The following is a 21209-nucleotide window of genomic DNA, read 5'->3' as shown; positions in this document are numbered from 1 at the left end:
CTGAGAGGGAATAAAGGGACGGCCCAGAAGAATTTCCTCTGACTGCATCCACCAGGATAGATCCTTCTTGCAGCAATTTGTTATTAAAATGGAATAAGTCACTGGATGTGTTAGGATGGACCATTACCTTATGTAAAATCTTGCCAGAGGTACTAAAGTAATGGTTGCTGCCATAAACCCTAAAGCTTGGAGGACAAATGGTGAAGTCAGTACCGACTGGGAAACTAAAGAAGCCGGTGCCGATGTAGGCACCGAAGCTCTTGGTGCCATGAGAACAGTAGCTGGTGCAGAAGATTCTCGTTCTGTTAATTTTGGAACCTTAGTCATTGGTTACGAGGAGACTGATGGAACTGAAGACTTGTGTTTCCTAGTCTTCGGTGCCATAGGGGAACTCGGCACTGAATGACTCATCTTTTTAAAGTGATCAGATTTAGAAGAGAAGGTAGGATCTGAATTGGACAACACTTTCTCAAAAGAAGATTTTAGCAACCCTTTTAGAATCAATTTATGTTTTTCCACCAAAGCCCTGTTACTGAAGTCGGGAGGATCAAACTGACTTTATCCAGATGGGGAATATCCAAACAATACACGCATGAAAGATGCCCATCTGAATTAGGCGTCTTTTGCCCACAGTCTTGACCCTGCTTAAAACTTGAAGTGTCTTTATGCTTTTCCACCATTTTGAAACTAGAAGAAAATTAGCCAACTGACAAAGGATCTCTCACACACACACACACACACACACACACACACACACACACACACACACACATACATCATAGTTGAAATTCTGCCAACAATGGTAGAGAGAAATACCAAGATTGGTAAGACAGAAAAGGAAATATCACCAATGGTAATTTAGAGCTACCTTACAAAATAAAACAGGGAGAGGGGAAGGTTACCAGCAATGGTAACAAAGACACTGTGAGGTATTAAGGGTAGAGAAGCACAATCACTCAAAAATATATATATGAGAAGACAAATAATAACTATAAGTATAGAAAGACAGAAAGTTTTGAAAGAAAATCAATAAATGTTGACTTAGCCAGAGAGTATCGGTTGACATGTCTTGTTATCAGACCAGGAAAAGAGATCTGATGGAATGGAGAGAGGGGCATTGTGGGTAGAGTCTTAGCTCAAGCACTTTTTTGGCTGCCATGAGTTGTATGACAGCTGAGCCAGTACCGAAGATCGGAACAGAGTCATGAATGAATGAAGATTGACGACATCAGACAGAATATTATACAAAATATCCCAACATTATTAGGGACTCCTGGGACCTTTGGGTAATACTAGGAATCAACTGTCTGATGCAGACAGCATCCCCCCGAGGAGGTCCTTGGCAGTTTAAAATAGAGTATTGAGTGCTCATATGGCAATCATGCCTTAATGTTGGGGAGGCTCCAGGGCTAATGAAAATATTTCTATTAGTACTGTGCTTAAAACGTGAGCTGCTAAACTTTACTGTTACTAATGACTGGGGCAGTTTTCTTTTTGCATGCCATTATTGCACCCATTTCATGCCTTGCAACTACTATATTTTAATATTTCATACATTTTTAACCATATGTCATGTTTTTTATTTGTGTACTAAGGTTAAACGTTTAAGTAACACTCAAAATAGAAACTTAAACAAAAAAAAAACACTAAAATAATCCTTCTAATTCAAAAATCATCAAAGTACAGAATAACTTTATGAACAACACACCTGACCTAGTATGTCAGCCCAGATACAGTCCATAAAGTCATAATTATGCACTTTTAAAACACCAATTACACTTCAAATTCAGCTAGCATATGCTAGCACAGCTGAAAATACAGGCTACATGCAATCATTAGGTACCTGGAACTGCAAAACTCATAACTTTAGGGACTCCTTAGTTAAACCACACAGAACTGTATCTCATGTTACAGTCATACTTACAGATAAAAAAATAAAAAACAAGAAACATGTGAGATGTCTCCTCTGTCATGTAACTCACCCTTTACAGCAGTCCCAAACATTACATTACTTTTGACCAAATTAAAACAGTACTGTCTAATCTAGTTCAGGTACATTAATGCAGCCAAGGAATATAAATGAGCATGTTACAATTGCCTCATCTTCCCACCTGGATCAGGCTTCCTGCTCCCATACTTCTTCAAATTTTAGTATGTCTAAACATTCATTCTCCATATCCTTATCCACTACTACAGATTTTCTCACTTACATAATCCAGTGACTGCAATAACCTTTGTAGCTTGTTCAACACTAACTAACCCAAGGAAAACATCTATATTCCTGATGGAAAAAAGATACCTGGAAACAATTTAAAGCAAAGTCAATGTCATTTGGGAACTACAAGTGCTATCTAAATGAAATTTTGAGTGTCAGCTCTTTTACAAGAGAAAACAAACACAAAAAGACAGACATGAAAGGTATTAAAGAATAAACAATAGCTATAGTACAAAACTAAATATCTAAGTAGCTGTTGTACATGCTTGTACACTATATATTACATTGGACAACACTGACTACTAGATAATTAACACATGAAAAGAAAAGTACACTATACACAGAGGTGAGACTGGGTGATACTGCACATAAGGAAGTGACTGGAATTGCGCTTAATTGAGAATGTACTAATTTTAGTATGCAATAAATACATAGAATTACTGTACTGAAAAGGAATGAAAGCGTCAATAACCTCTATTTTACCTTAACGCCACTGATATTCCTTTATGGCTGCTGAAAACTGTGCCCATTGCTACATAGTTAAGAATTCACAATCCACACACACACAGAGCATTATATCATCAGCTAATCCTACTACCAGAGTTATGACAATACTTCCTTTTTCCCATAATAAGTTACAGACTGAACCAGACTCACTCTCAGTTAACCATATGCTCTAACAAATCCAGAAGTGCTTTACAACAACTAAGAATTTGTGTTAGGCTCCTTAATGGTCTCCTGGACTGCATGCCCAGTAACTATCTATGAATTTGCAAAGATCCCAACCCAGGTGTAAATCTCTCCTCCTCCAGTTACCAACTTCTGTTCAATATCTTACGCTTGACTGCTTAATTCCACTTATTTATGTCATCCATCCATCCATCAATCACCTTTTGTTGGAAAGGCATGATCTTAGCATCATATGACTTCTTCAGAAACTCCCCCGAATCATCTCCTGATGACTCGAGCTTTTCAGTACAAGAGTTCAAAAGTCCAGACACCATTTTCAACTGCTGTCTAGCACTTCCAAGGTCCTTTTTCCATAACTTCATAACCATTTGCCGATCACTTTCCTCATTAGGCTGAGGTTAATCATCACAGAGGTCTGTTCTTCATTCTTTGCCAGTTCTGAAGCCATTCAAAGATGACAAATTACAATCTCTAATTCCACCATTACAACAAAAATCACACTATAATGCTTAAAAATAAATCACATTATAATGCCAAAGATGCACTTTCATTTCATATACTTAACAGAGCACCCTAAGGGGGAAAAAACATTGTGAAGGATAATAATTGTAGTTCATTGCAAGTGTCCAGTATTTAGCACTCAATCTAAAAGGGTATCCACTCTAAGGAGGCCTTGTTTTAGACTCTGAATATTTCCCATGATGGCTTGATAAAGTATGCATATTTCTGTACAGACTACTGTGAGTTATCAAAGCCACTATGGTGGGGGGTGCATATACATCTACCACAGTTTTGCTCTTTTGTTTCCTTTCTTACCAGACCAGCAAATGCCAGTCACTCACTTGGTCACTGCTTCTTGGACACAAAGTATCAAATTATAAATTAAATAAAGGCTGATCAGTAACAGCACTGTATGCAGAGCACTGACCTCTGAAAAGTATTGATTTCAGCCCATTATACCTTTGCATCTTAGCAATATTCGGGAGCTATAGACCAGAAAAAATATGTATGCCTTCCACCAAGGCATGGCCTTTGCCCAACCCTTTTTTATTTTATCAGTTTTAACTTTAATCTTTTATTTTATTACTAATTTATCAATCTTTCTGTGTCAAGTTAGCTATTATAGTAAAAAGTCTGTTTTATCTAGCAATTTGATGGCTTCCTGTAAAACAAATGCAGGACAATGCAACACAGTGGCTCACTGTGGATGGCAAGCTGCCTCAAAGTTAGTTCTGGGGTCCAAGGTTCAAACCTGACTTCTGGTCTTGAGCTTTATGGAGTTTGCATGTTTTTCCTGTACCACTGTGGTTTCCCTCTGGGTACACTGATTTCGAACCACCTCACAAAAACATGCGGGTCAGCTGGCTATACTAAATTGTCCATACATATTGTACTTATCTTTGCTTTTGTTACTGATGTCTTGGCTGAAGGGTCAATACAGCAATTCACTTAATTTGTTAGCAAATGTTAAACAAATACTCTCTTCACTAAGTTTTCCACCATGATGAGGCGCCAGAAGCTATTGAAGACTGGGGGGGGGGGGGTGGAGGATGAGAGGGGCACTTAGTGATCTAAAAGGGCATAGGTTCACTTGGAGGACATTTTAAGCTTAACCAGTTTCCCTTTTGGTGTTTGAATTAACATTTCCTGATTGGTCTTACCTATCCCATGGCTGATAATTGTACATTAACCCTAGTGAGAATAATTGATCACACCATAGATAATTTGAGGGGACCCATGTAAGGGATGCAGCATTTAGGAACTGCTTCCATCCTTTAGTGGCATGAGGGGCAATCCTGGAGTACATTTTCTATTATCCATCCTTAGATCCAAGTTGCATTTGAATATCGACAAGGAGGAGCTTTGTTTTACTTCAATGGAAAGTCTGTTCTGGAACAGTGGTAGCCTCTGTGACACATATCCATCTCTCCACAACATTCAGTTTAGATACCTGGACTGTGTATTTCTGATGTCACTTGACTTGTTGATGTTCAGTAGTTCCATTTGTATTAGGTCGGAGGATGCCTTGTATGCCAGATATGTCACCTCTAAGCATTCTGTAGGATACTGAGTATAGTGATACATCTTTGAGGTGCTCCATGCAAGACCTATTGTTTAGAACTTGTATCCTTTTAGTAAGGTATCTCTGTGGGTATTCCAATTGTTGCATGGGTCTGGACAGATACAAGTCAATGTGGGCATTATACAAAATGATTGACCTAATGAGGGTTTTGTAAAGGGGACAATAACATCTCTAGATCTAGTCAAAATCAATTTGTTTATAAGCTGTGCAATATAGAAAGACTTTCTTATGACTCTGGGCGCATGTTGGTCAAAGGTTAGGTCACTATACATACAAGTTCCCAAATGCCAAACAACTGGGCCAGTTCTCAGCAGGCATTGTCAATTTGGCAATTCCCTGGAGTAGATAACTTCCCAAAGGATACGATAATGTATTTCTTGGAGTTTAGTTTCAATTCATGACTCTCATACCAGTTATTGTTTGGGACAAACCTTCCCGCATGATGGCTAAGTCATTTGGGTATTCAATAACTGCTCCTAGCTTGCAGTCATCTCAAACCTTAGTCAGCCAAAGCCCTTTGGTATTTCTTTCTACTTTTGAGAAGTATATGCCAAACAGAAAAAGTCTCAGCACTGAACCCTGGGGGACTCCATTGGTGACTGGACTCTTCCCCTGTTTTGACCTCCTGCATCCTGTGAACAAGCATACATGTATGCATTCTTTGACTCACCTTCCTGATTGTATTAACCTGGATGTATCAAATTATATTCCTTGTATAACACAGCACCACTTGTTGGAATGTGTTTTAAATTTGTAGTTTGGAACAGTCTTCTAGTAAGCAATAAAACAAAATGTAAGAACCAATAATGACAAAACTATCCATTTCAGAAAATTTCAACCATAAAAGGCCACTCAAACTTCTGTCAATACAATCCACCAATATCAGTTCTTCTTCTTCTTTTGGCTTTTTCCGGTTGGGGGTCACCACAAAAGAACTCTGGTCCGCTAATGATTGGCAGTAGATTTTTACGGCGCCGAGGTGCCAGACCGATGCCCAACCTTCAATGAAGGCACGCCCATTCACACATGTCTTTCGAACGCCACTCGACCATGGGGAGGACATGCAGACTCCACACAGAAGGCACCCCAGCCGAGAATGGAATGGGAGAGCCTCTTGCTGTGAGGCAACAACGCTACCGCTGCACCATCACAATCCACCAATATCAATAAATATGCAAAATCTCTGCAGAAGTAAGTCATCTAAATAATTTCACATTAAAGAGATCTGTAACTAATGAAGAGGTTGCTGCTAGCAAACAACTTTATATTTCATTGTTTCATCTACAAATAAAGTGCCTTTTGCCCTTGAAGAATAAATTGCCTATGCTACATTAAAAAAAAATGATAAGCTATTAATTTTGGGGAATGGATGGCAAACTGATAACAGAAAAATAGTTACTAGATAACTCCTCCAAAGGAGGACATTCATAGGACTGCAGCATCCACTCCCTTTAAAGTACAACACAGTACAGTATCAGCGATCCATCTGCATACTGTGGGAGTCGAACCCACAGCCTTCTGCATCAAAAGGAAGTATACTACCTGTTGTGCTACTAACAATGCAAGCAACTTGGCATAAGTAGCACTAAACTTCTTTTCCGCTGAAGCTCTCAGCTCCTTATAAAGTCCACTTGACACTCAACTAAATCTCTCAACTTGGCAGCACAAAAAAATCTGTGAAAAAGCCAAAATTTATTTGAAGGGGGCAAAGGCCCAAAACCATGGACACATTTTAAATATTGATTGTATAATCTTAGAAAGTTGCAAAATAAAGTGTTTTGTGTTACCATATGTTTCCTGAAAGTTAGGAAGACTGAAACTTAAAGGGCTATCATTTAGTGAATTCAGTTCTCACTGATTTGCCAGAAAACCACATATTTTAGGAGGAATAGACCAAATGCATGAGCCAAATATTCTGTGAAAATCTGGACAGTTGAAGGCTATGGACTCAACTCCCTGAATCACAGGTGGTGTTATGGGTAGAGAATTCAGGATTTTGTTTGAGCCTGAGTAATACTAACCACCAGGTATACTTAACTGGGGCATTTTACACAAACACAAACACACACACACACACACACATGGGGAGCAGCATAACTCCTGCAAATGAAAGAACAAACTCTCCTTACAGGCATGACTCTGGCTCTGGCAGCACCAGCAGAACAGTAGCAGCATAACTCCTGTAACACAGAGCAATAAGAGAACAAGAACAGCTAGTTTAGTTAGTTTAACTTCTGCACGCGAATCCATATTAGCATAAAAATTCCACTTCAGTCATTTTTTCCGACAGGTCCTGCAGCTGTAAAAGTTTGGGGGGGCACCCCCTCCCTCTGGTTCTATGGCTCTGGCACTCATGCCACGATCAATCTAATCTGTGCATGTAACAATGTCATGAAGACGTACAAGCAGCCACTGCATAAACATACAATATGTATACTTTACTGCTGGCTCCTTTCTGCTTAGTTCAGATATCATTAATAAAGTACCAAAGATCAAAATGCAGTTGTCACAGAGTAAAAAATAAATACATACAAATTTTTTCAACTGCTGCTTAGTTACTTTTGACATGTGTAACTGTTTTGTTCATTCCTACGTGTGCTCTCATTTCTGTGTCACTGATACAGAAAGGTTCTGCTGGGAGAGGTGAAGCGTTTACTTCAGTTAGCTATCAGGCTTACTGATTCATCAACCTTCTCGTTTTTCATAGAATTTCTCTCTTTCATCTTCCACAAGCACCTAATTTTGAACTAGTAATAAAGAGGCATCTCCCAAACAACTGTATTTTTACTAGTCTTCTGCTGAAGTCTATTTTGGGTCAAAAAAAGTTTCAACTATCAAGGTACAGAGGGATGAGGCCCACACTATATCACAGAGAACCAGAGATAGATTAGGAGCCTGGTCACTGGATTAGCTGGGCAGGACAGGGTGGGAGTGACCTGCTGATGTGTGCTCGTCCATCCTATGGGTGGGAAGTATTCACTGCACTACTGACAAATACTAGTGAAGAGGTGCATGGCATGCAGTGTATGTGCTCAGGATGTGTGCTTGGCTCGGCCAAGCCATATTCACACGGTATATATACCCAAAGAGAAAGGTATAGCAAACCGTCACATATGTTAACGTTTACATCAACTTCCAGGAAAGGGGTTAGGGCCATACCATAAAAAAAGCTGTGATGACTGCCTGGATGACAGCCTTCCACAATCATCTCTTGCCAAAGGAAATAAATGATCGTATGAGGGCTGATGGATGGCAGGCTGCAAAGCAAAAAAAAAATACTCCAGTTCTTCAGGTCGCATGAAAAGAACACACGTTTATCTTTTCCAGAATGAGATTCCACTACTGCTGTAAAGCTTTTATATTCACATTTTTATCATAAATGCAAAGCAAGGTGTTTTTTTTTCAGATTGCCCTGTACTACCCATTTTCACTCAACATCAAAACGCTCAGCCTCTTATCATAAGAAATCTGGACAAAAGCTAAAATAATGGGGGGATAGAGGTCTAACAAATAGGGACAAATAATAAATATTGCTCTTATAAACTTAGAAAGCTGTTAGAATAACAGGATTTGTGCTCGCATACATTTTCTGAAGGATATGAATTCTGAAATCATTATTTAGTGACTTCAATTCTCAGTGATTTGCTAGAAAACCACAGATTTTATCATGAACAGACCAAATATCTGAGGCACAAATCTGGACATTCCGCATAAATCTGTACAGCTGAGAGGTATGCTCAACATATTCAGATGATTCAGTAACTTTGTCTGCCAGGAGGGGATAGTGTGCATTTTCAGATGAGATGCTCTGATATAAGCCATCTTTGGGGCAAACAGGACTGAAGCTCCAACTATGACCCACACTCGGTTAGTGACTCCAGTGCAAAATAAGCCAAACAGGGAGGGAGGAACTCAGAATCTGATGACAGCTTGCCAATTCAGGGAAGGAGGGAGGGAATCCTGTTTCATGCAATACTGACTCAGGTGAAGTAAGAAAAACATGAACTTGGTTACACCAAATGTTACACGAAGGAGCCTTCCTGGGGTGAGGTGAGGGTAGGGGGGATGGGGTCATGCACAATGTCTTTGCAGGGGGTAGGCATAGTGGGTCTTGAGTAAGCAAGTGTGCATCAGATAAGCGTGGCAGGGGACATAAGTCATTAAAGACAAAGAAACTTGATGGGTACCTGGATGATGGGTTTCCTGTGTCACTAGATTGAGAGAACTATTCTCCCAAGCGGATGGTAAAGGTCAAGGTACGCAGGGGATGTTGCAAACTTGCAACATCAGGAGCAATTCGTTACAGTCGGAGATACCCAACGGCCAGGGAGCCGGTAACAGTTGACCAGCGGTTGGAGATTCTGGGGGTTCGAAAACTAAAGGAGATATCCGCAACAGAAGTATTTCCTCTGAAAAGGAATACACCTTTGATTTTTTGATTTTCAACATTAACGGGGAAAGTGAACGCATGGGCGAGAGACCTAAACGCCCTATGAACACTAAAACTTACTCTACAGCCATTAATAAGAGCTTGGCCCACCAAAAAAGTACTGTTATTTGTTGTACGTGCCCTAGGGGCTGTGTGGCTCCCAACACCAGTGTTGGAAGTGGTGTTAACCAATTAGACTGTTTTTTTGTCTAAAGACTTTGAATTTAATGTTGAAACTCAAGCTGACCCACGAGTAGTCAACAACATATAACTAGTCAAGGAACTTTAAAAGATTTAATATATAGTTTGGGCAAAAATCTGATTGCTATCAAGGGGATTAAAATTGACAATGCCTGTTTGAGTAAATGTATTGCTTTAAATATAGTTAGCCGTGGGGCTGCGATTTTTCAAGGTTCCCATGGGAGTGTACGTGGATGAACAATCTAAATCAGATTTTAGTATGTTATTCAATAGATCTGGGTTTGAATTTATGAAATTGCTTATTAAGAAAAATGATGAAAAATTATGTAAACTGTTGGCTGAGGTTGAGAGACTGAACAATACTATTATTGATGACATTTTGTTCCCTTAATGGGAGAAATTGTATGAAATGCAATATAGCCAAGCTGATAAAAAAGCGCAGGCTATTTACAATAAGAAAAGTAAAAAAATAAAAAAATGAAGAGAGATGTTGATCAATACAAAAACAATAAGGTATATTTGTGGAAAAAGGAAGCAATGAGTTATCAGGAAGGATCCAAGAAAATTACAGATACTAGAATAGTAAGAAACAATGACAATTATAGGTGTCAAAATTTTCAGAGAGGGAGACAAAATGTAGCCCCTATGGAGCAGAAAAACAACTGGAAGTGGAGGAAACAAAGAAAAGATTGGAATCAGAATCAGACATACAATGCGAATTATCAATGGTGGGAGACAGCCACATCATGGCATTAGAAACAACACACCCTGGTGAAGAAATAGATTCCGATTTAAGTGATGATATAGTTAAAAGTTATAATAATTTTAAGATATATAACTACACCAGTGTTGATATTAGGCAGGAACATTTTACCTTGTTATCTAAGGGAATGAAATATATACCAAGGTCCAGATTCAATTTGGTTGATATCATTACGGAAATTAAATTATATATATTCGAAAATTAAATTTAGCTTTATATTTTAGAAATAATACTCAGCAATATGTACATGATGAACTAAAGAAAAGTACATTTGTACCGCCCCACCATCCCAATTTGTTAATTTTTGAGAAATCAGTGACTAACGATATTTACAAAATTTACAAACAAATGGGAAAATCGAGGTTTCAAGACAATTTATCTGAAGGTGAGAGAGAAGTATTGGTTCAGCTAATTGATAATAAAGATATAAGGGTCATGAAACCAGAAAAGGGGGGTGGGGCCGTTTTGTATAATTCTTTAAATTATATTAACGAAATGTATAAGATATTATATGAAACTGGAAATTATGAAACCGTTTCAGTTAATGAGATAAATATTGGATATAAACGCACTGATTTCTGTTTTGAGGAATTTTTGTTAGACAATCGTATCACCCTTGATTTGTATAACTATATGAAGGTTGAACATCCTATACTCGCCACCATAGTAGGCATACCTAAAATTCACAAAAATATTCAACAGCCTCCTTTTCATCCGACTGTGTCAGGTAGACATTCTAAAATAAACCCATTGGGTGTGGTCATAGATAGATGGTTGAAACCCATATATAACAACATTCCACATTTAATTAAAGATTCATGGTCCTTCTTGGCAAAATTAACTACTTATCTATGGAAAGAAAATATCATTTTCATTACCAGTGATGTTATTGATTTATTTTCTTGCATACCCAAACAACAGGGTTTAGAGGATTTCTGTAACAGTTTAAGAAAGTTTTCTGTCTTGGATTGGGACAATATAAATTTGATAATGGATTTAATGTCTATGGTATTAGAGTATAACTATATACATTTCGAAGGACAGAACTTCAGACCGACTAGGGGAGTAGCAATGGGGGTGGGTTTTGCCCCTATTTTTGCTAACCTGGTAATGTTGGAATGGGAAACTACCAAGCTTTTTAGTAGTAGTTATTACAAACATGTGATTTACTACTCCAGATTCCTGGATGACATCTTTATCTTATGGGATGGAAACATGGAGAGCATTCAGCCCTTTATAGAATTTTTAAATAGTTCCAGTACATTTCTAAAATTCACATACACATGTAGCCCAAAAGGTATTTCTTATTTGGACACATATTTCTAATTCTTATGATGGTTTTCAGTCTAAAATATTTAGAAAAAGTACTTTTTCTAACAGTTACTTAGAATATACTAGTAATCACCCTAGGAATATGATGAAGAACATATTCAAGGGCCAATGTATTAGAGCTGCCCGTATGACATCTTAACCATGATGATATGATAGATGAAATTAATTATATTGGAACTATGTTCAAGTCCAGAGGTTACCCCATTCACATGTTGAATGATGTCATCAAATATGTAGTGAGTGAATGGGGAAATAAATATCTACCCCTATTAGGTAAAGAACTGGTTAAGAAATCAGAAGTATTGGAGAAAAATACTGTTGTACTCTATAATGGGGCATGTGTATTAGAATACTCTCCTTATGTTAATCACATAAAAAATATAGTCAGGAAAAACTGGAATATTATTGCAGTGGACCATGAAATAAAGAAATTATTGGGTGAAGCACCATTTGTACACAAAATGGGAGCTAATATAAAGGAAAAATGGAGTCTGGACCTATGCTAAGAGTTAAGAATGATCAGGGTAAATATACTAGTAAATGTGGGTGCTGTAGACAGTGCCATGCAATATTGGATATGAAGGGCGTAATATTAGATAATGTCACTAGGACTAATATTAATTTTAGGCAAGGTAATTGTAATAATAGAAATGTGATATACTTAGCAAAATATATGCCATGCACTGGTTACTATATAGGTAAGAGTAAGACAGAACATCATTTTAAAAGGAGAATATACAATCACCTTTATAGTATCAGAACTAAGGACACAAATAATGCACTATACAGGCATATAGCAAAAAGTACAGTTTTGTACCTACCATAAATGTAGATGTCCGATAGGAATGCATCTGCAGTCCTTACAAATGGGTTGTCCTGTCGTCAGGCAGCCCCTCGGGTGGCCAAATTCCAAAGTCTGGGTAGTGGCCTCGCTGTTGTCCCACACTTCACCCGGCGTGCAGTTATTCGGGTATAAAGGCATCACTATTTTCGCCCGATGCCATTTTCCTCAGTGTTGCCTGCCCCAAGGCTAAATTTGCCTCTTGGAAGGCTAAATTTGGATAAATGCAATAAACACAAAAAAACACAAAAAACACAAAAATAATGTATATACATACAAATAACAACAAATAGAACCATAATAGGATGGGCAGCCGCTTCTAAGATGGGGCAAGAGGGAAGGAGGACAGGCGGGTAGGTGGTAGATTGCAGCAGCAGATGCATTCCTATCTACATACACCATTTACAGTACATGTGTACTATGTGTCTCAAGGATGTTTTTAAGCGCAGTGCATAGAAATAGGTGAGCTAAACTGGGGAGGTGGACAGGGAGGTGGACAAAAACAAATTATGGTGTAGATCCCTTGCCATCAAAGGAAGTGGTGGAAAAATGTATGCTGTGTTTTTTTTCCAATCAAAGATAGAGTCCACCTTCCAAGCAAGTAGCGTGACCGGCCCTTGTGCAGAATTTCTTTGGTGATTGTTTGGTTGGGGAATGCAAATAAGTCTATCTCTTAGAGTCCCCATTTTCTTTTTCTGGTTGAAGATGTCAAGATGTCAGCATCCATTCGTGGGCATCCGTGGTCCTCCTGCTTAAACAGTCTCAGGATGTTTTTCTTGGTACAAAAATTGCTTTCAACGTATGTAGCTTTAACTTCACATTCCGTAGAACATTACATTCGCAAAGAGGGCACGAGTGAGCCTTAGGCAAAGTTGATGTACCACATTGTTGTGGTGTTGTCTGTCCTACACATCATAGACCTTTGGTTGAAGGAATGTATAGACCAATAGCGACGCCTGTTTTACTGCCAGCATTTCCTTTAGATTTTATTTTGAGACCATCATGGTAATGTACACACATTTAAATTTGCGATAATTGACCAGGTCACAATAGATTCACGTGGTGGAAATATAAAGGCACGGCTGAGTAAAAAAGAAATAATATGGCAAATATTAACTGATGCCGCTAGAGAACCTGGATTAAATGAGTACATTACCATAAAACCTATTTTGCAACTGTGCTAGTATAGGTATGTATTACTTTTCACCTCACCATATTTCACCCCTCAGTATTTATGATTATTTATGATTAGTACATATATTTGTGTGGCATACATATTGTGCGATGACAAGATGGATGGTTATGTTCATACATACATATTCTTGGTTAGTGTACATATTCAGTCTCTCAACCATGATTCTCATCCTAACTTAAACATTTATAGATGTTTTATAGATGTTTTATTGATTTTTTATATTGATTTCATACTGTTTTATACAGTTTCATCTAATCAAAATCTATTGTATATACATTTCTTGCAAATACATTTTTATATTATATATTTTATATATGTATTGCATGTTATCGATCTCATTTATATTGAATTTTGAGTAAATGAATGGATGAATTGATAGGGAATGAGTGTTAATATTGTGGTTTTCATCAATGGTTAATACAATGAAAATTGATACCATATTACTTTACATTTGTAAGATGGGCAGATTTTGGCGCCAGAAAGTTTTTAAAAAATAGTTAGTGAATACTGCTGGTTATTCTGATGAAGTCCACCTTAGTGTGGATGAAAGCGCTTAATGTGAACAAGTTTGTGGAATGCATGGTCTATTAAAGAAATAATTTTATATACTTTTGGCATTGGATTTCATTTATCGTGCATCCATTGCTACCTTGGTTTCAGCTTTGGCTTTGTAACTTTCCTGTGTTTGGTTACTACCTCAAAGAAAATGAATGGGCTGATCAATCACTGAAAGACTGATAACTGGTTGATAATAAGTATAAAAAGCATAAAGAAATGTAACATTCTTGAGGACATTCTTAAGAATGTAATAGCATTTTATTGATAATCTGGTGAAAGCAGTATAAAATGACAATGCTTCTCTTTGCTCAGAATTTTTTCTTTAAGTTTTAGGAAAAATAAATTTGCAAAGACTGATTAGAAGAATTTAAAACTTGTCAGTTCATCATCCTTTTTTTTCTAGGTCTATGGGTAAAAAATAGATGCAATGTAGTAATTACAAAAAAAAGCTGACCCCAACTCTTCCAAAAAATTAAATAAATAAAATTTAAAAAATGCACTTTCATTACAGCCTGTACTTGTTATATAAACCAAAAGCTAACCCAACCTAAAAACATGAAACAGTTTGGATCTTTGCAGAAAAGGTTGCCTGTGTAAGACACAACATGCTCCAGGTGGATGTGACAATTGGATAGTTTACTACCAAGATGACGCTGAACATACTAACTGTGACAAGATAAAATTCTAATTCCTCTATCCCATGTACAAGTGACTGAATCAGGAAAAATAAAGCTATTTGGAAGGGTCTGGATTTTTTTTTTTTTTTTTTTTTTTTAAGAATGTGCAGTCAAACTACTAAAAACAGGGTCTCTCCAGCTAGTAAAAAGCAGGCGATCTGTGACAGTGTCCTTAAGAAACCTTTGCTTGACGCTTGCATTCTGTAAAACTACTGACCAATCTTATCAGCAAGGTTATCATGAAAGTATTTTATGTATAGACAAAAACATGCTAATCCTTGCCAGCCCAGTGTTTTCCATGACCAGCTGTTACAATTCATTCTGCTCATCTTTGACGACAACTCTGCAATTGTCACCACACATCATGGCATGTTTATCAACTGCCTGTAATCACACTGTGTAATTATATCCAGACCTCTGCAGGGTTCACCTCTTTGGGCATCACCAGCAGGCAGTCTCTGACAAATTCCTCAGACAGCTATCAACTGGTTTGTGGAGTGCAGTATGGCTTGATTTTAGTTTATCTGTTGCAAACAGTTTATATGCTACCACTGAGTGATGTCAGTCAAAGAAGGGTATATTAAGGTGTCACTGTTACATGGAGGATACCCAACTACATCTCTCCTCACAGCAGTATGATTTTGCTACAGTGGAGGGAAAGCTTGGAAGGCATCACTAAATGGATAAGTAGTAGCCTAGCAGTCATCTCAAATTCAGTCTTGGTCAGCGGCTACTACGTTGCAAGTAATCTATTGACTACTATATAATTCCTCTCATATTTATTATGGAGTAAAAAGAATTTACATGCCAAACGAGAGACCTCAGAAGGTTCTTTTCCAACAGGTTGCATTATGTAATAGCCAGGTAATGCCTGCTATGATCATGTTACTGTCACCATCAGAACATTTCCTATGCCAAACATTTTAACTAGCCTTGTGGCCCATCACCAGTCATTCAAGCACTTGTATCGCCCTGGATGGATGACTGCAGTGCTCTCTACTTTGGGCTGCTTTCCTTCAGCAGATTCAGAATTCTTCAGTGAGGATGCAGACAGATATCCCCTGTTTTTATTATGCTGTTCCTGTTTTGCAGGATTTCCAGATGCTGCTAGTGGCAGCAGGAGTTTCCAGAATCTTGATACTTACCCCTTAGCTCTAAAGAATATGGGCTGTGCCTACACAAAACAGTTGTTGGTGTCCTTATATTCCATTTTCTAGCACTGCTCGGCTGAAAGGGGGATGCTAATGATCGTCAGGATACACGTAAAGACTTCTGGTAGATGGAATTTGATCATGTACCCAGAACCAAAGCTAGTGTCATCTGGCACTCTCGGCCGTTGGAATGTGAGAAAATAAATAAAAATCATCCAAAAGCTGAAAACAGAAACAACTCTTCTGTACTCCTGTAACTGCTGTAGCATGTTTGCTATAACTGTAATAATCACCTTTTCACAATTACTACCACACAATGATCTTCAGCCATAAACACAAAATGCAGTTCTGGTACTCATTTAAATATTGTAGTCGCATCTCAATGGCACCTGCTGATTCCATCCCCTAGCAGCTTGTACCTGGGGCAGCTATCCCCCCTTCACCCTTTCCTAGTTAGAGCTCTGCATGTATCTTTCCCGTGGATTTCACTTCCTGTCCAGAGTCAAGCCTGTGATTCTGAGGCTTTTTATGCTCAACCTGCTCTGTTGAGTCAATATATTTTTTTTGTCCCTGAGCTGTTCTGTGCTATTGACATTTTTTTCACTGTACAGTGATTGGTTGTTCAAATACTTAGAAAATGACAAAGATTTTTATCTAACCAAATATTTTTAATTAAACACCAAAGAATGTTAAGTTTTAGAAGGAATTCTATAAAGAAGTTGCACATTGTTTTGAACTTTTTACAGGACTTATTATTCAGGACAGAGTGTCACATTCCTGACAGCTACGAACAACTAAAACTGATGTGAAATCAGACATAAAGTGCAGTGCAGAATATTCTGTAGTACTGAAATGCAGTTAACTCAATCATACAAAGAAATACTCTACTTTAACATCTGTACTACAGTGCACAGCAAATTACCTCAAGTTCTTCTCGTTCCCGCTCTTCCTTCCTTTCCACCTTGGCGTTTTCTTTCTCGAGAGCCCACTGCAGCTCTCGTCCTTTCTTTTGTTCTTCTACTAGTTTGTCATTCACTGCATCTGCTTCTGCTGTTTTCACTGACAGCTCTGACCTAAGAGCAAAAAATACATATTATCCTAATACAATTATGGCAAGAAGAAAATGGCCAAATTAACACATACAGTTCTAGTAATGTTTATAAGTTAGTAGTAGGCTCTATACCCAAGTGTACCATTTCAAGCCTAGCCCTAGACAAATTAACACATACAGTTCTAGTAATGTTTATAAGTTAGTAGTAGGCTCTATACCCAAGTGGACCATTTCAAGACTAGCCCTAGACAAATTAACACATACAGTTCTAGTAATGTTTATAAGTTAGTAGTAGGCTCTATACCCAAGTGGACCATTTCAAGACTAGCCCTAGACAAATTAACACATACAGTTCTAGTAATGTTTATAAGTTAGTAGTAGCCTCTATACCCAAGAGGACCATTTCAAGCCTAGCCCTAGACAAATTAACACATACAGTTCTAGTAATGTTTATAAGTTAGTAGTAGGCTCTATACCCAAGTGTACCATTTCAAGCCTAGCCCTAGACAAATTAACACATACATTTATAGTAATGTATATAAGTTAGTAGTAGGCTCTATACCCAAGTAGACCATTTCAAGGCTCTATACCCAAGTGGATCATTTCAAGCCTAGCCCTAGACAAATTAACACACACAGTTCTAGTAATGTTTATAAGTTAGTAGTAGGCTCTATACCCAAGTGTACCATTTCAAGCCTAGCCCTAGACAAATTAACACATACACAGTTCTAGTAATGTTAATAAGTTAGTAGTAGGCTCTATACCCAAGTGGACCATTTCAAGCCTAGCCCTAGACAAATTAACACATACAGTTCTAGTAATGTTTATAAGTTAGTAGTAGGCTCTATACCCAAGTGTACCATTTCAAGCCTAGCCCTAGACAAATTAACACATACACAGTTCTAGTAATGTTAATAAGTTAGTAGTAGGCTCTATACCCAAGTGGACCATTTCAAGCCTAGCCCTAGACAAATTAACACATACAGTTCTAGTAATGTTTATAAGTTAGTAGTACGCTCTATACCCAAGTGGACCATTTCAAGCCTAGCTCTAGACAAATTAACACATACAGTTCTAGTAATGTTTCAAAGTTAGTAGTAGGCTCCATACCCAAGTGGATCATTTCAAGCCTAGCCCTAGACAAATTAACACATACAGTTCTAGTAATGTTTATAAGTTAGTAGTAGGCTCTATACCCAAGTGGACCACTTCAAGCCTAGCCCTAGACAAATTAACACCTATAGTTCTAGTAATGTTCATAAGTTAGTAGTAGGCTCTATACCCAAGTGGACCATTTCAAGCCTAGCCCTAGACAAATTAACACATACAGTTCTAGTAATGTTTATAAGTTAGTAGTAGGCTCTATACCCAAGTGGACCATTTCAAGCCTAGCCCTAGACAAATTAACACATACAGTTCTAGTAATGTTTATAAGTTAGTAGTAGGCTCTATACCCAAGTGGACCATTTCAAGCCTGGCCCTAGACAAATTAACACATACAGTTCTAGTAATGTTTATAAGTTAGTAGTAGGCTCTATACCCAAGTGGACCATTTCAAGCCTAGCCCTAGACAAATTAACACATACAGGTCTAGTAATGTTTATAAGCTAGTAGTAGGCTCTATACCCGAGTGGACCATTTCAAGCCTAGCCCTAGACAAATTAACACATACAGTTCTAGTAATGTTTATAAGTTAGTAGTAGGCTCTATACCCAAGTGGATCATTTCAAGCCTAGCCCTAGACAAATTAACACATACAGTTTTAGTAATGTTTATAAGTTAGTAGTAGGCTCTATACCCAAGTGGACCATTTCAAGGCTTTATACCCAAGTGGACCATTTCAAGCCTAGCCCCAGACAAATTAACACATACAGTTCTGATAATGTTTATAAGTTAGTAGTAGGCTCTATACCCAAGTGGACCATTTCAAGCCTAGCGCTAGACAAATTAACGCATACAGTTCTAGTAATGTTTATAAGTTAGTAGTAGGCTCTATACCCAAGTGGACCATTTCAAGCCTAGCCCTAGACAAATTAACACATACAGTTCTAGTAATGTTTATAAGTTAGTAGTAGGCTCTATACCCAAGTGGACCATTTCAAGCCTAGCCCTAGACAAATTAACACATACAGTTCTAGTAATGTTTATAAGTTAGTAGTAGGCTCTATACCCAAGTGGACCATTTCAAGCCTGGCCCTAGACAAATTAACACATACCGTTCTAGTAATGTTTATAAGTTAGTAGTAGGCTCTATACCCAAGTGGACCATTTCAAGCCTAGCCCTAGACAAATTAACACATACAGGTGTAGTAATGTTTATAAGCTAGTAGTAGGCTCTATACCCGAGTGGACCATTTCAAGCCTAGCCCTAGACAAATTAACACATACAGTTCTAGTAATGTTTATAAGTTAGTAGTAGGCTCTATACCCAAGTGGATCATTTCAAGCCTAGCCCTAGACAAATTAACACATACAGTTTTAGTAATGTTTATAAGTTAGTAGTAGGCTCTATACCCAAGTGGACCATTTCAAGGCTCTATACCCAAGTGGACCATTTCAAGCCTAGCCCCAGACAAATTAACACATACAGTTCTGATAATGTTTATAAGTTAGTAGTAGGCTCTATACCCAAGTGGACCATTTCAAGCCTAGCGCTAGACAAATTAACGCATACAGTTCTAGTAATGTTTATAAGTTAGTAGTAGGCTCTATACCCAAGAGGACCATTTCAAGCCTAGCCCTAGACAAATTAACACATACAGTTCTAGTAATGTTTATAAGTTAGTAGTAGGCTCTATACCCAAGTGGACCATTTCAAGCCTAGCCCTAGACAAATTAACACATACATTTCTAGTAATGTATATAAGTTAGTAGTAGGCTCTATACCCAAGTATACCATTTCAAGCCTAGCCCTAGACAAATTAACACATACAGTTCTAGTAATGTTTATAAGTTAGTAGTAGGCTCTATACCCAAGTGGAGCACTTCAAGCCTAGCCCTAGACAAATTAACACATACAGTTCTAGTAATGTTTATAAGTTAGTAGTACGCTCTATACCCAAGTGGACCATTTCAAGCCTAGCCCTAGACAAATTAACACATACAATTCTGCTAATGTTAATAAGTTAGTAGTAGGCTCTATACCCAAGTGGACCATTTCAAGGCTCTATACCCAAGTGGACCATTTCAAGCCTAGCCCTAGACAAATTAACACATACAGTTCTAGTAATGTTTATAAGTTAGTAGTAGGCTCTATACCCAAGTGGACCATTTCAAGCCTAGCCCTAGACAAATTAACACATACAGTTCTAGTAATGTTTATAAGTTAGTAGTAGGCTCTATACCCAAGTGGACCACTTCAATCCTAGCCCTAGACAAATTAACACATATAGTTCTAGTAATGTTTATAAGTTAGTAGTAGGCTCTATACCCAAGTGGACCATTTCAAGCCTAGCCCTAGACAAATTAACACATAATACAGTTCTAGTAATGTTTATAAGTTAGTAGTAGGCTCTATACCCAAGTGGACCATTTCAAGCCTAGCCCTAGACAAATTAACACACACAGTTCTAGTAATGTTTATAAGTTAGTAGTAAGCTCTATTCCCAAGTGGACCATTTCAAGCCTAGCCCTAGACAAATTAACACATAATACAGTTCTAGTAATGTTTATAAGTTAGTAGTAGGCTCTATACCCAAGTGGACCATTTCAAGCCTAGCCCTAGACAAATTAATACATACAGGTCTAGTAATGTTTATAAGCTAGTAGTAGGCTCTATACCCGAGTGGACCATTTCAAGCCTAGACCTAGACAAATTAACACATACAGTTCTAGTAATGTTTATAAGTTAGTAGTAGGCTCTATACCCAAGTGGACCATTTCAAGGCTCTATACCCAAGTGGACCATTTCAAGCCTAGCCCTAGACAAATTAACACATACAGTTCTGATAATGTTTATAAGTTAGTCGTAGGCTCTATACCCAAGTGGACCATTTCAAGCCTAGCCCTAGACAAATTAACGCA

At 37.9% G+C, this 21209-nt stretch overlaps 1 protein-coding gene across 4 annotated transcripts in view; it reads right to left on the bottom strand.

The window, feature by feature from the left end:
• The window catches only part of AKAP9 (A-kinase anchoring protein 9), a 3155794-nt gene that overhangs the window by 351968 nt on the left and 2782617 nt on the right, over positions 1-21209 (bottom strand). For all 4 annotated transcript variants that reach the window (XM_044067665.1, XM_044067666.1, XM_044067667.1 and 1 more), the window contains one exon: positions 17058-17208. In XM_044067665.1, coding sequence (XP_043923600.1) covers positions 17058-17208 — 151 coding nt within the window. The remainder of the gene's footprint in view (positions 1-17057; positions 17209-21209) is intronic.

Source organism: Protopterus annectens, chromosome 3.part1 (assembly GCF_019279795.1).
Source record: "Protopterus annectens isolate FY-2018-M chromosome 3.part1, PAN1.0, whole genome shotgun sequence".
NCBI classification, from domain to species: Eukaryota; Metazoa; Chordata; order Ceratodontiformes; family Protopteridae; genus Protopterus; species Protopterus annectens.
Note: the sequence above shows the minus strand (reverse complement) of the source record. Positions and strands in the feature narration are given on the sequence as shown.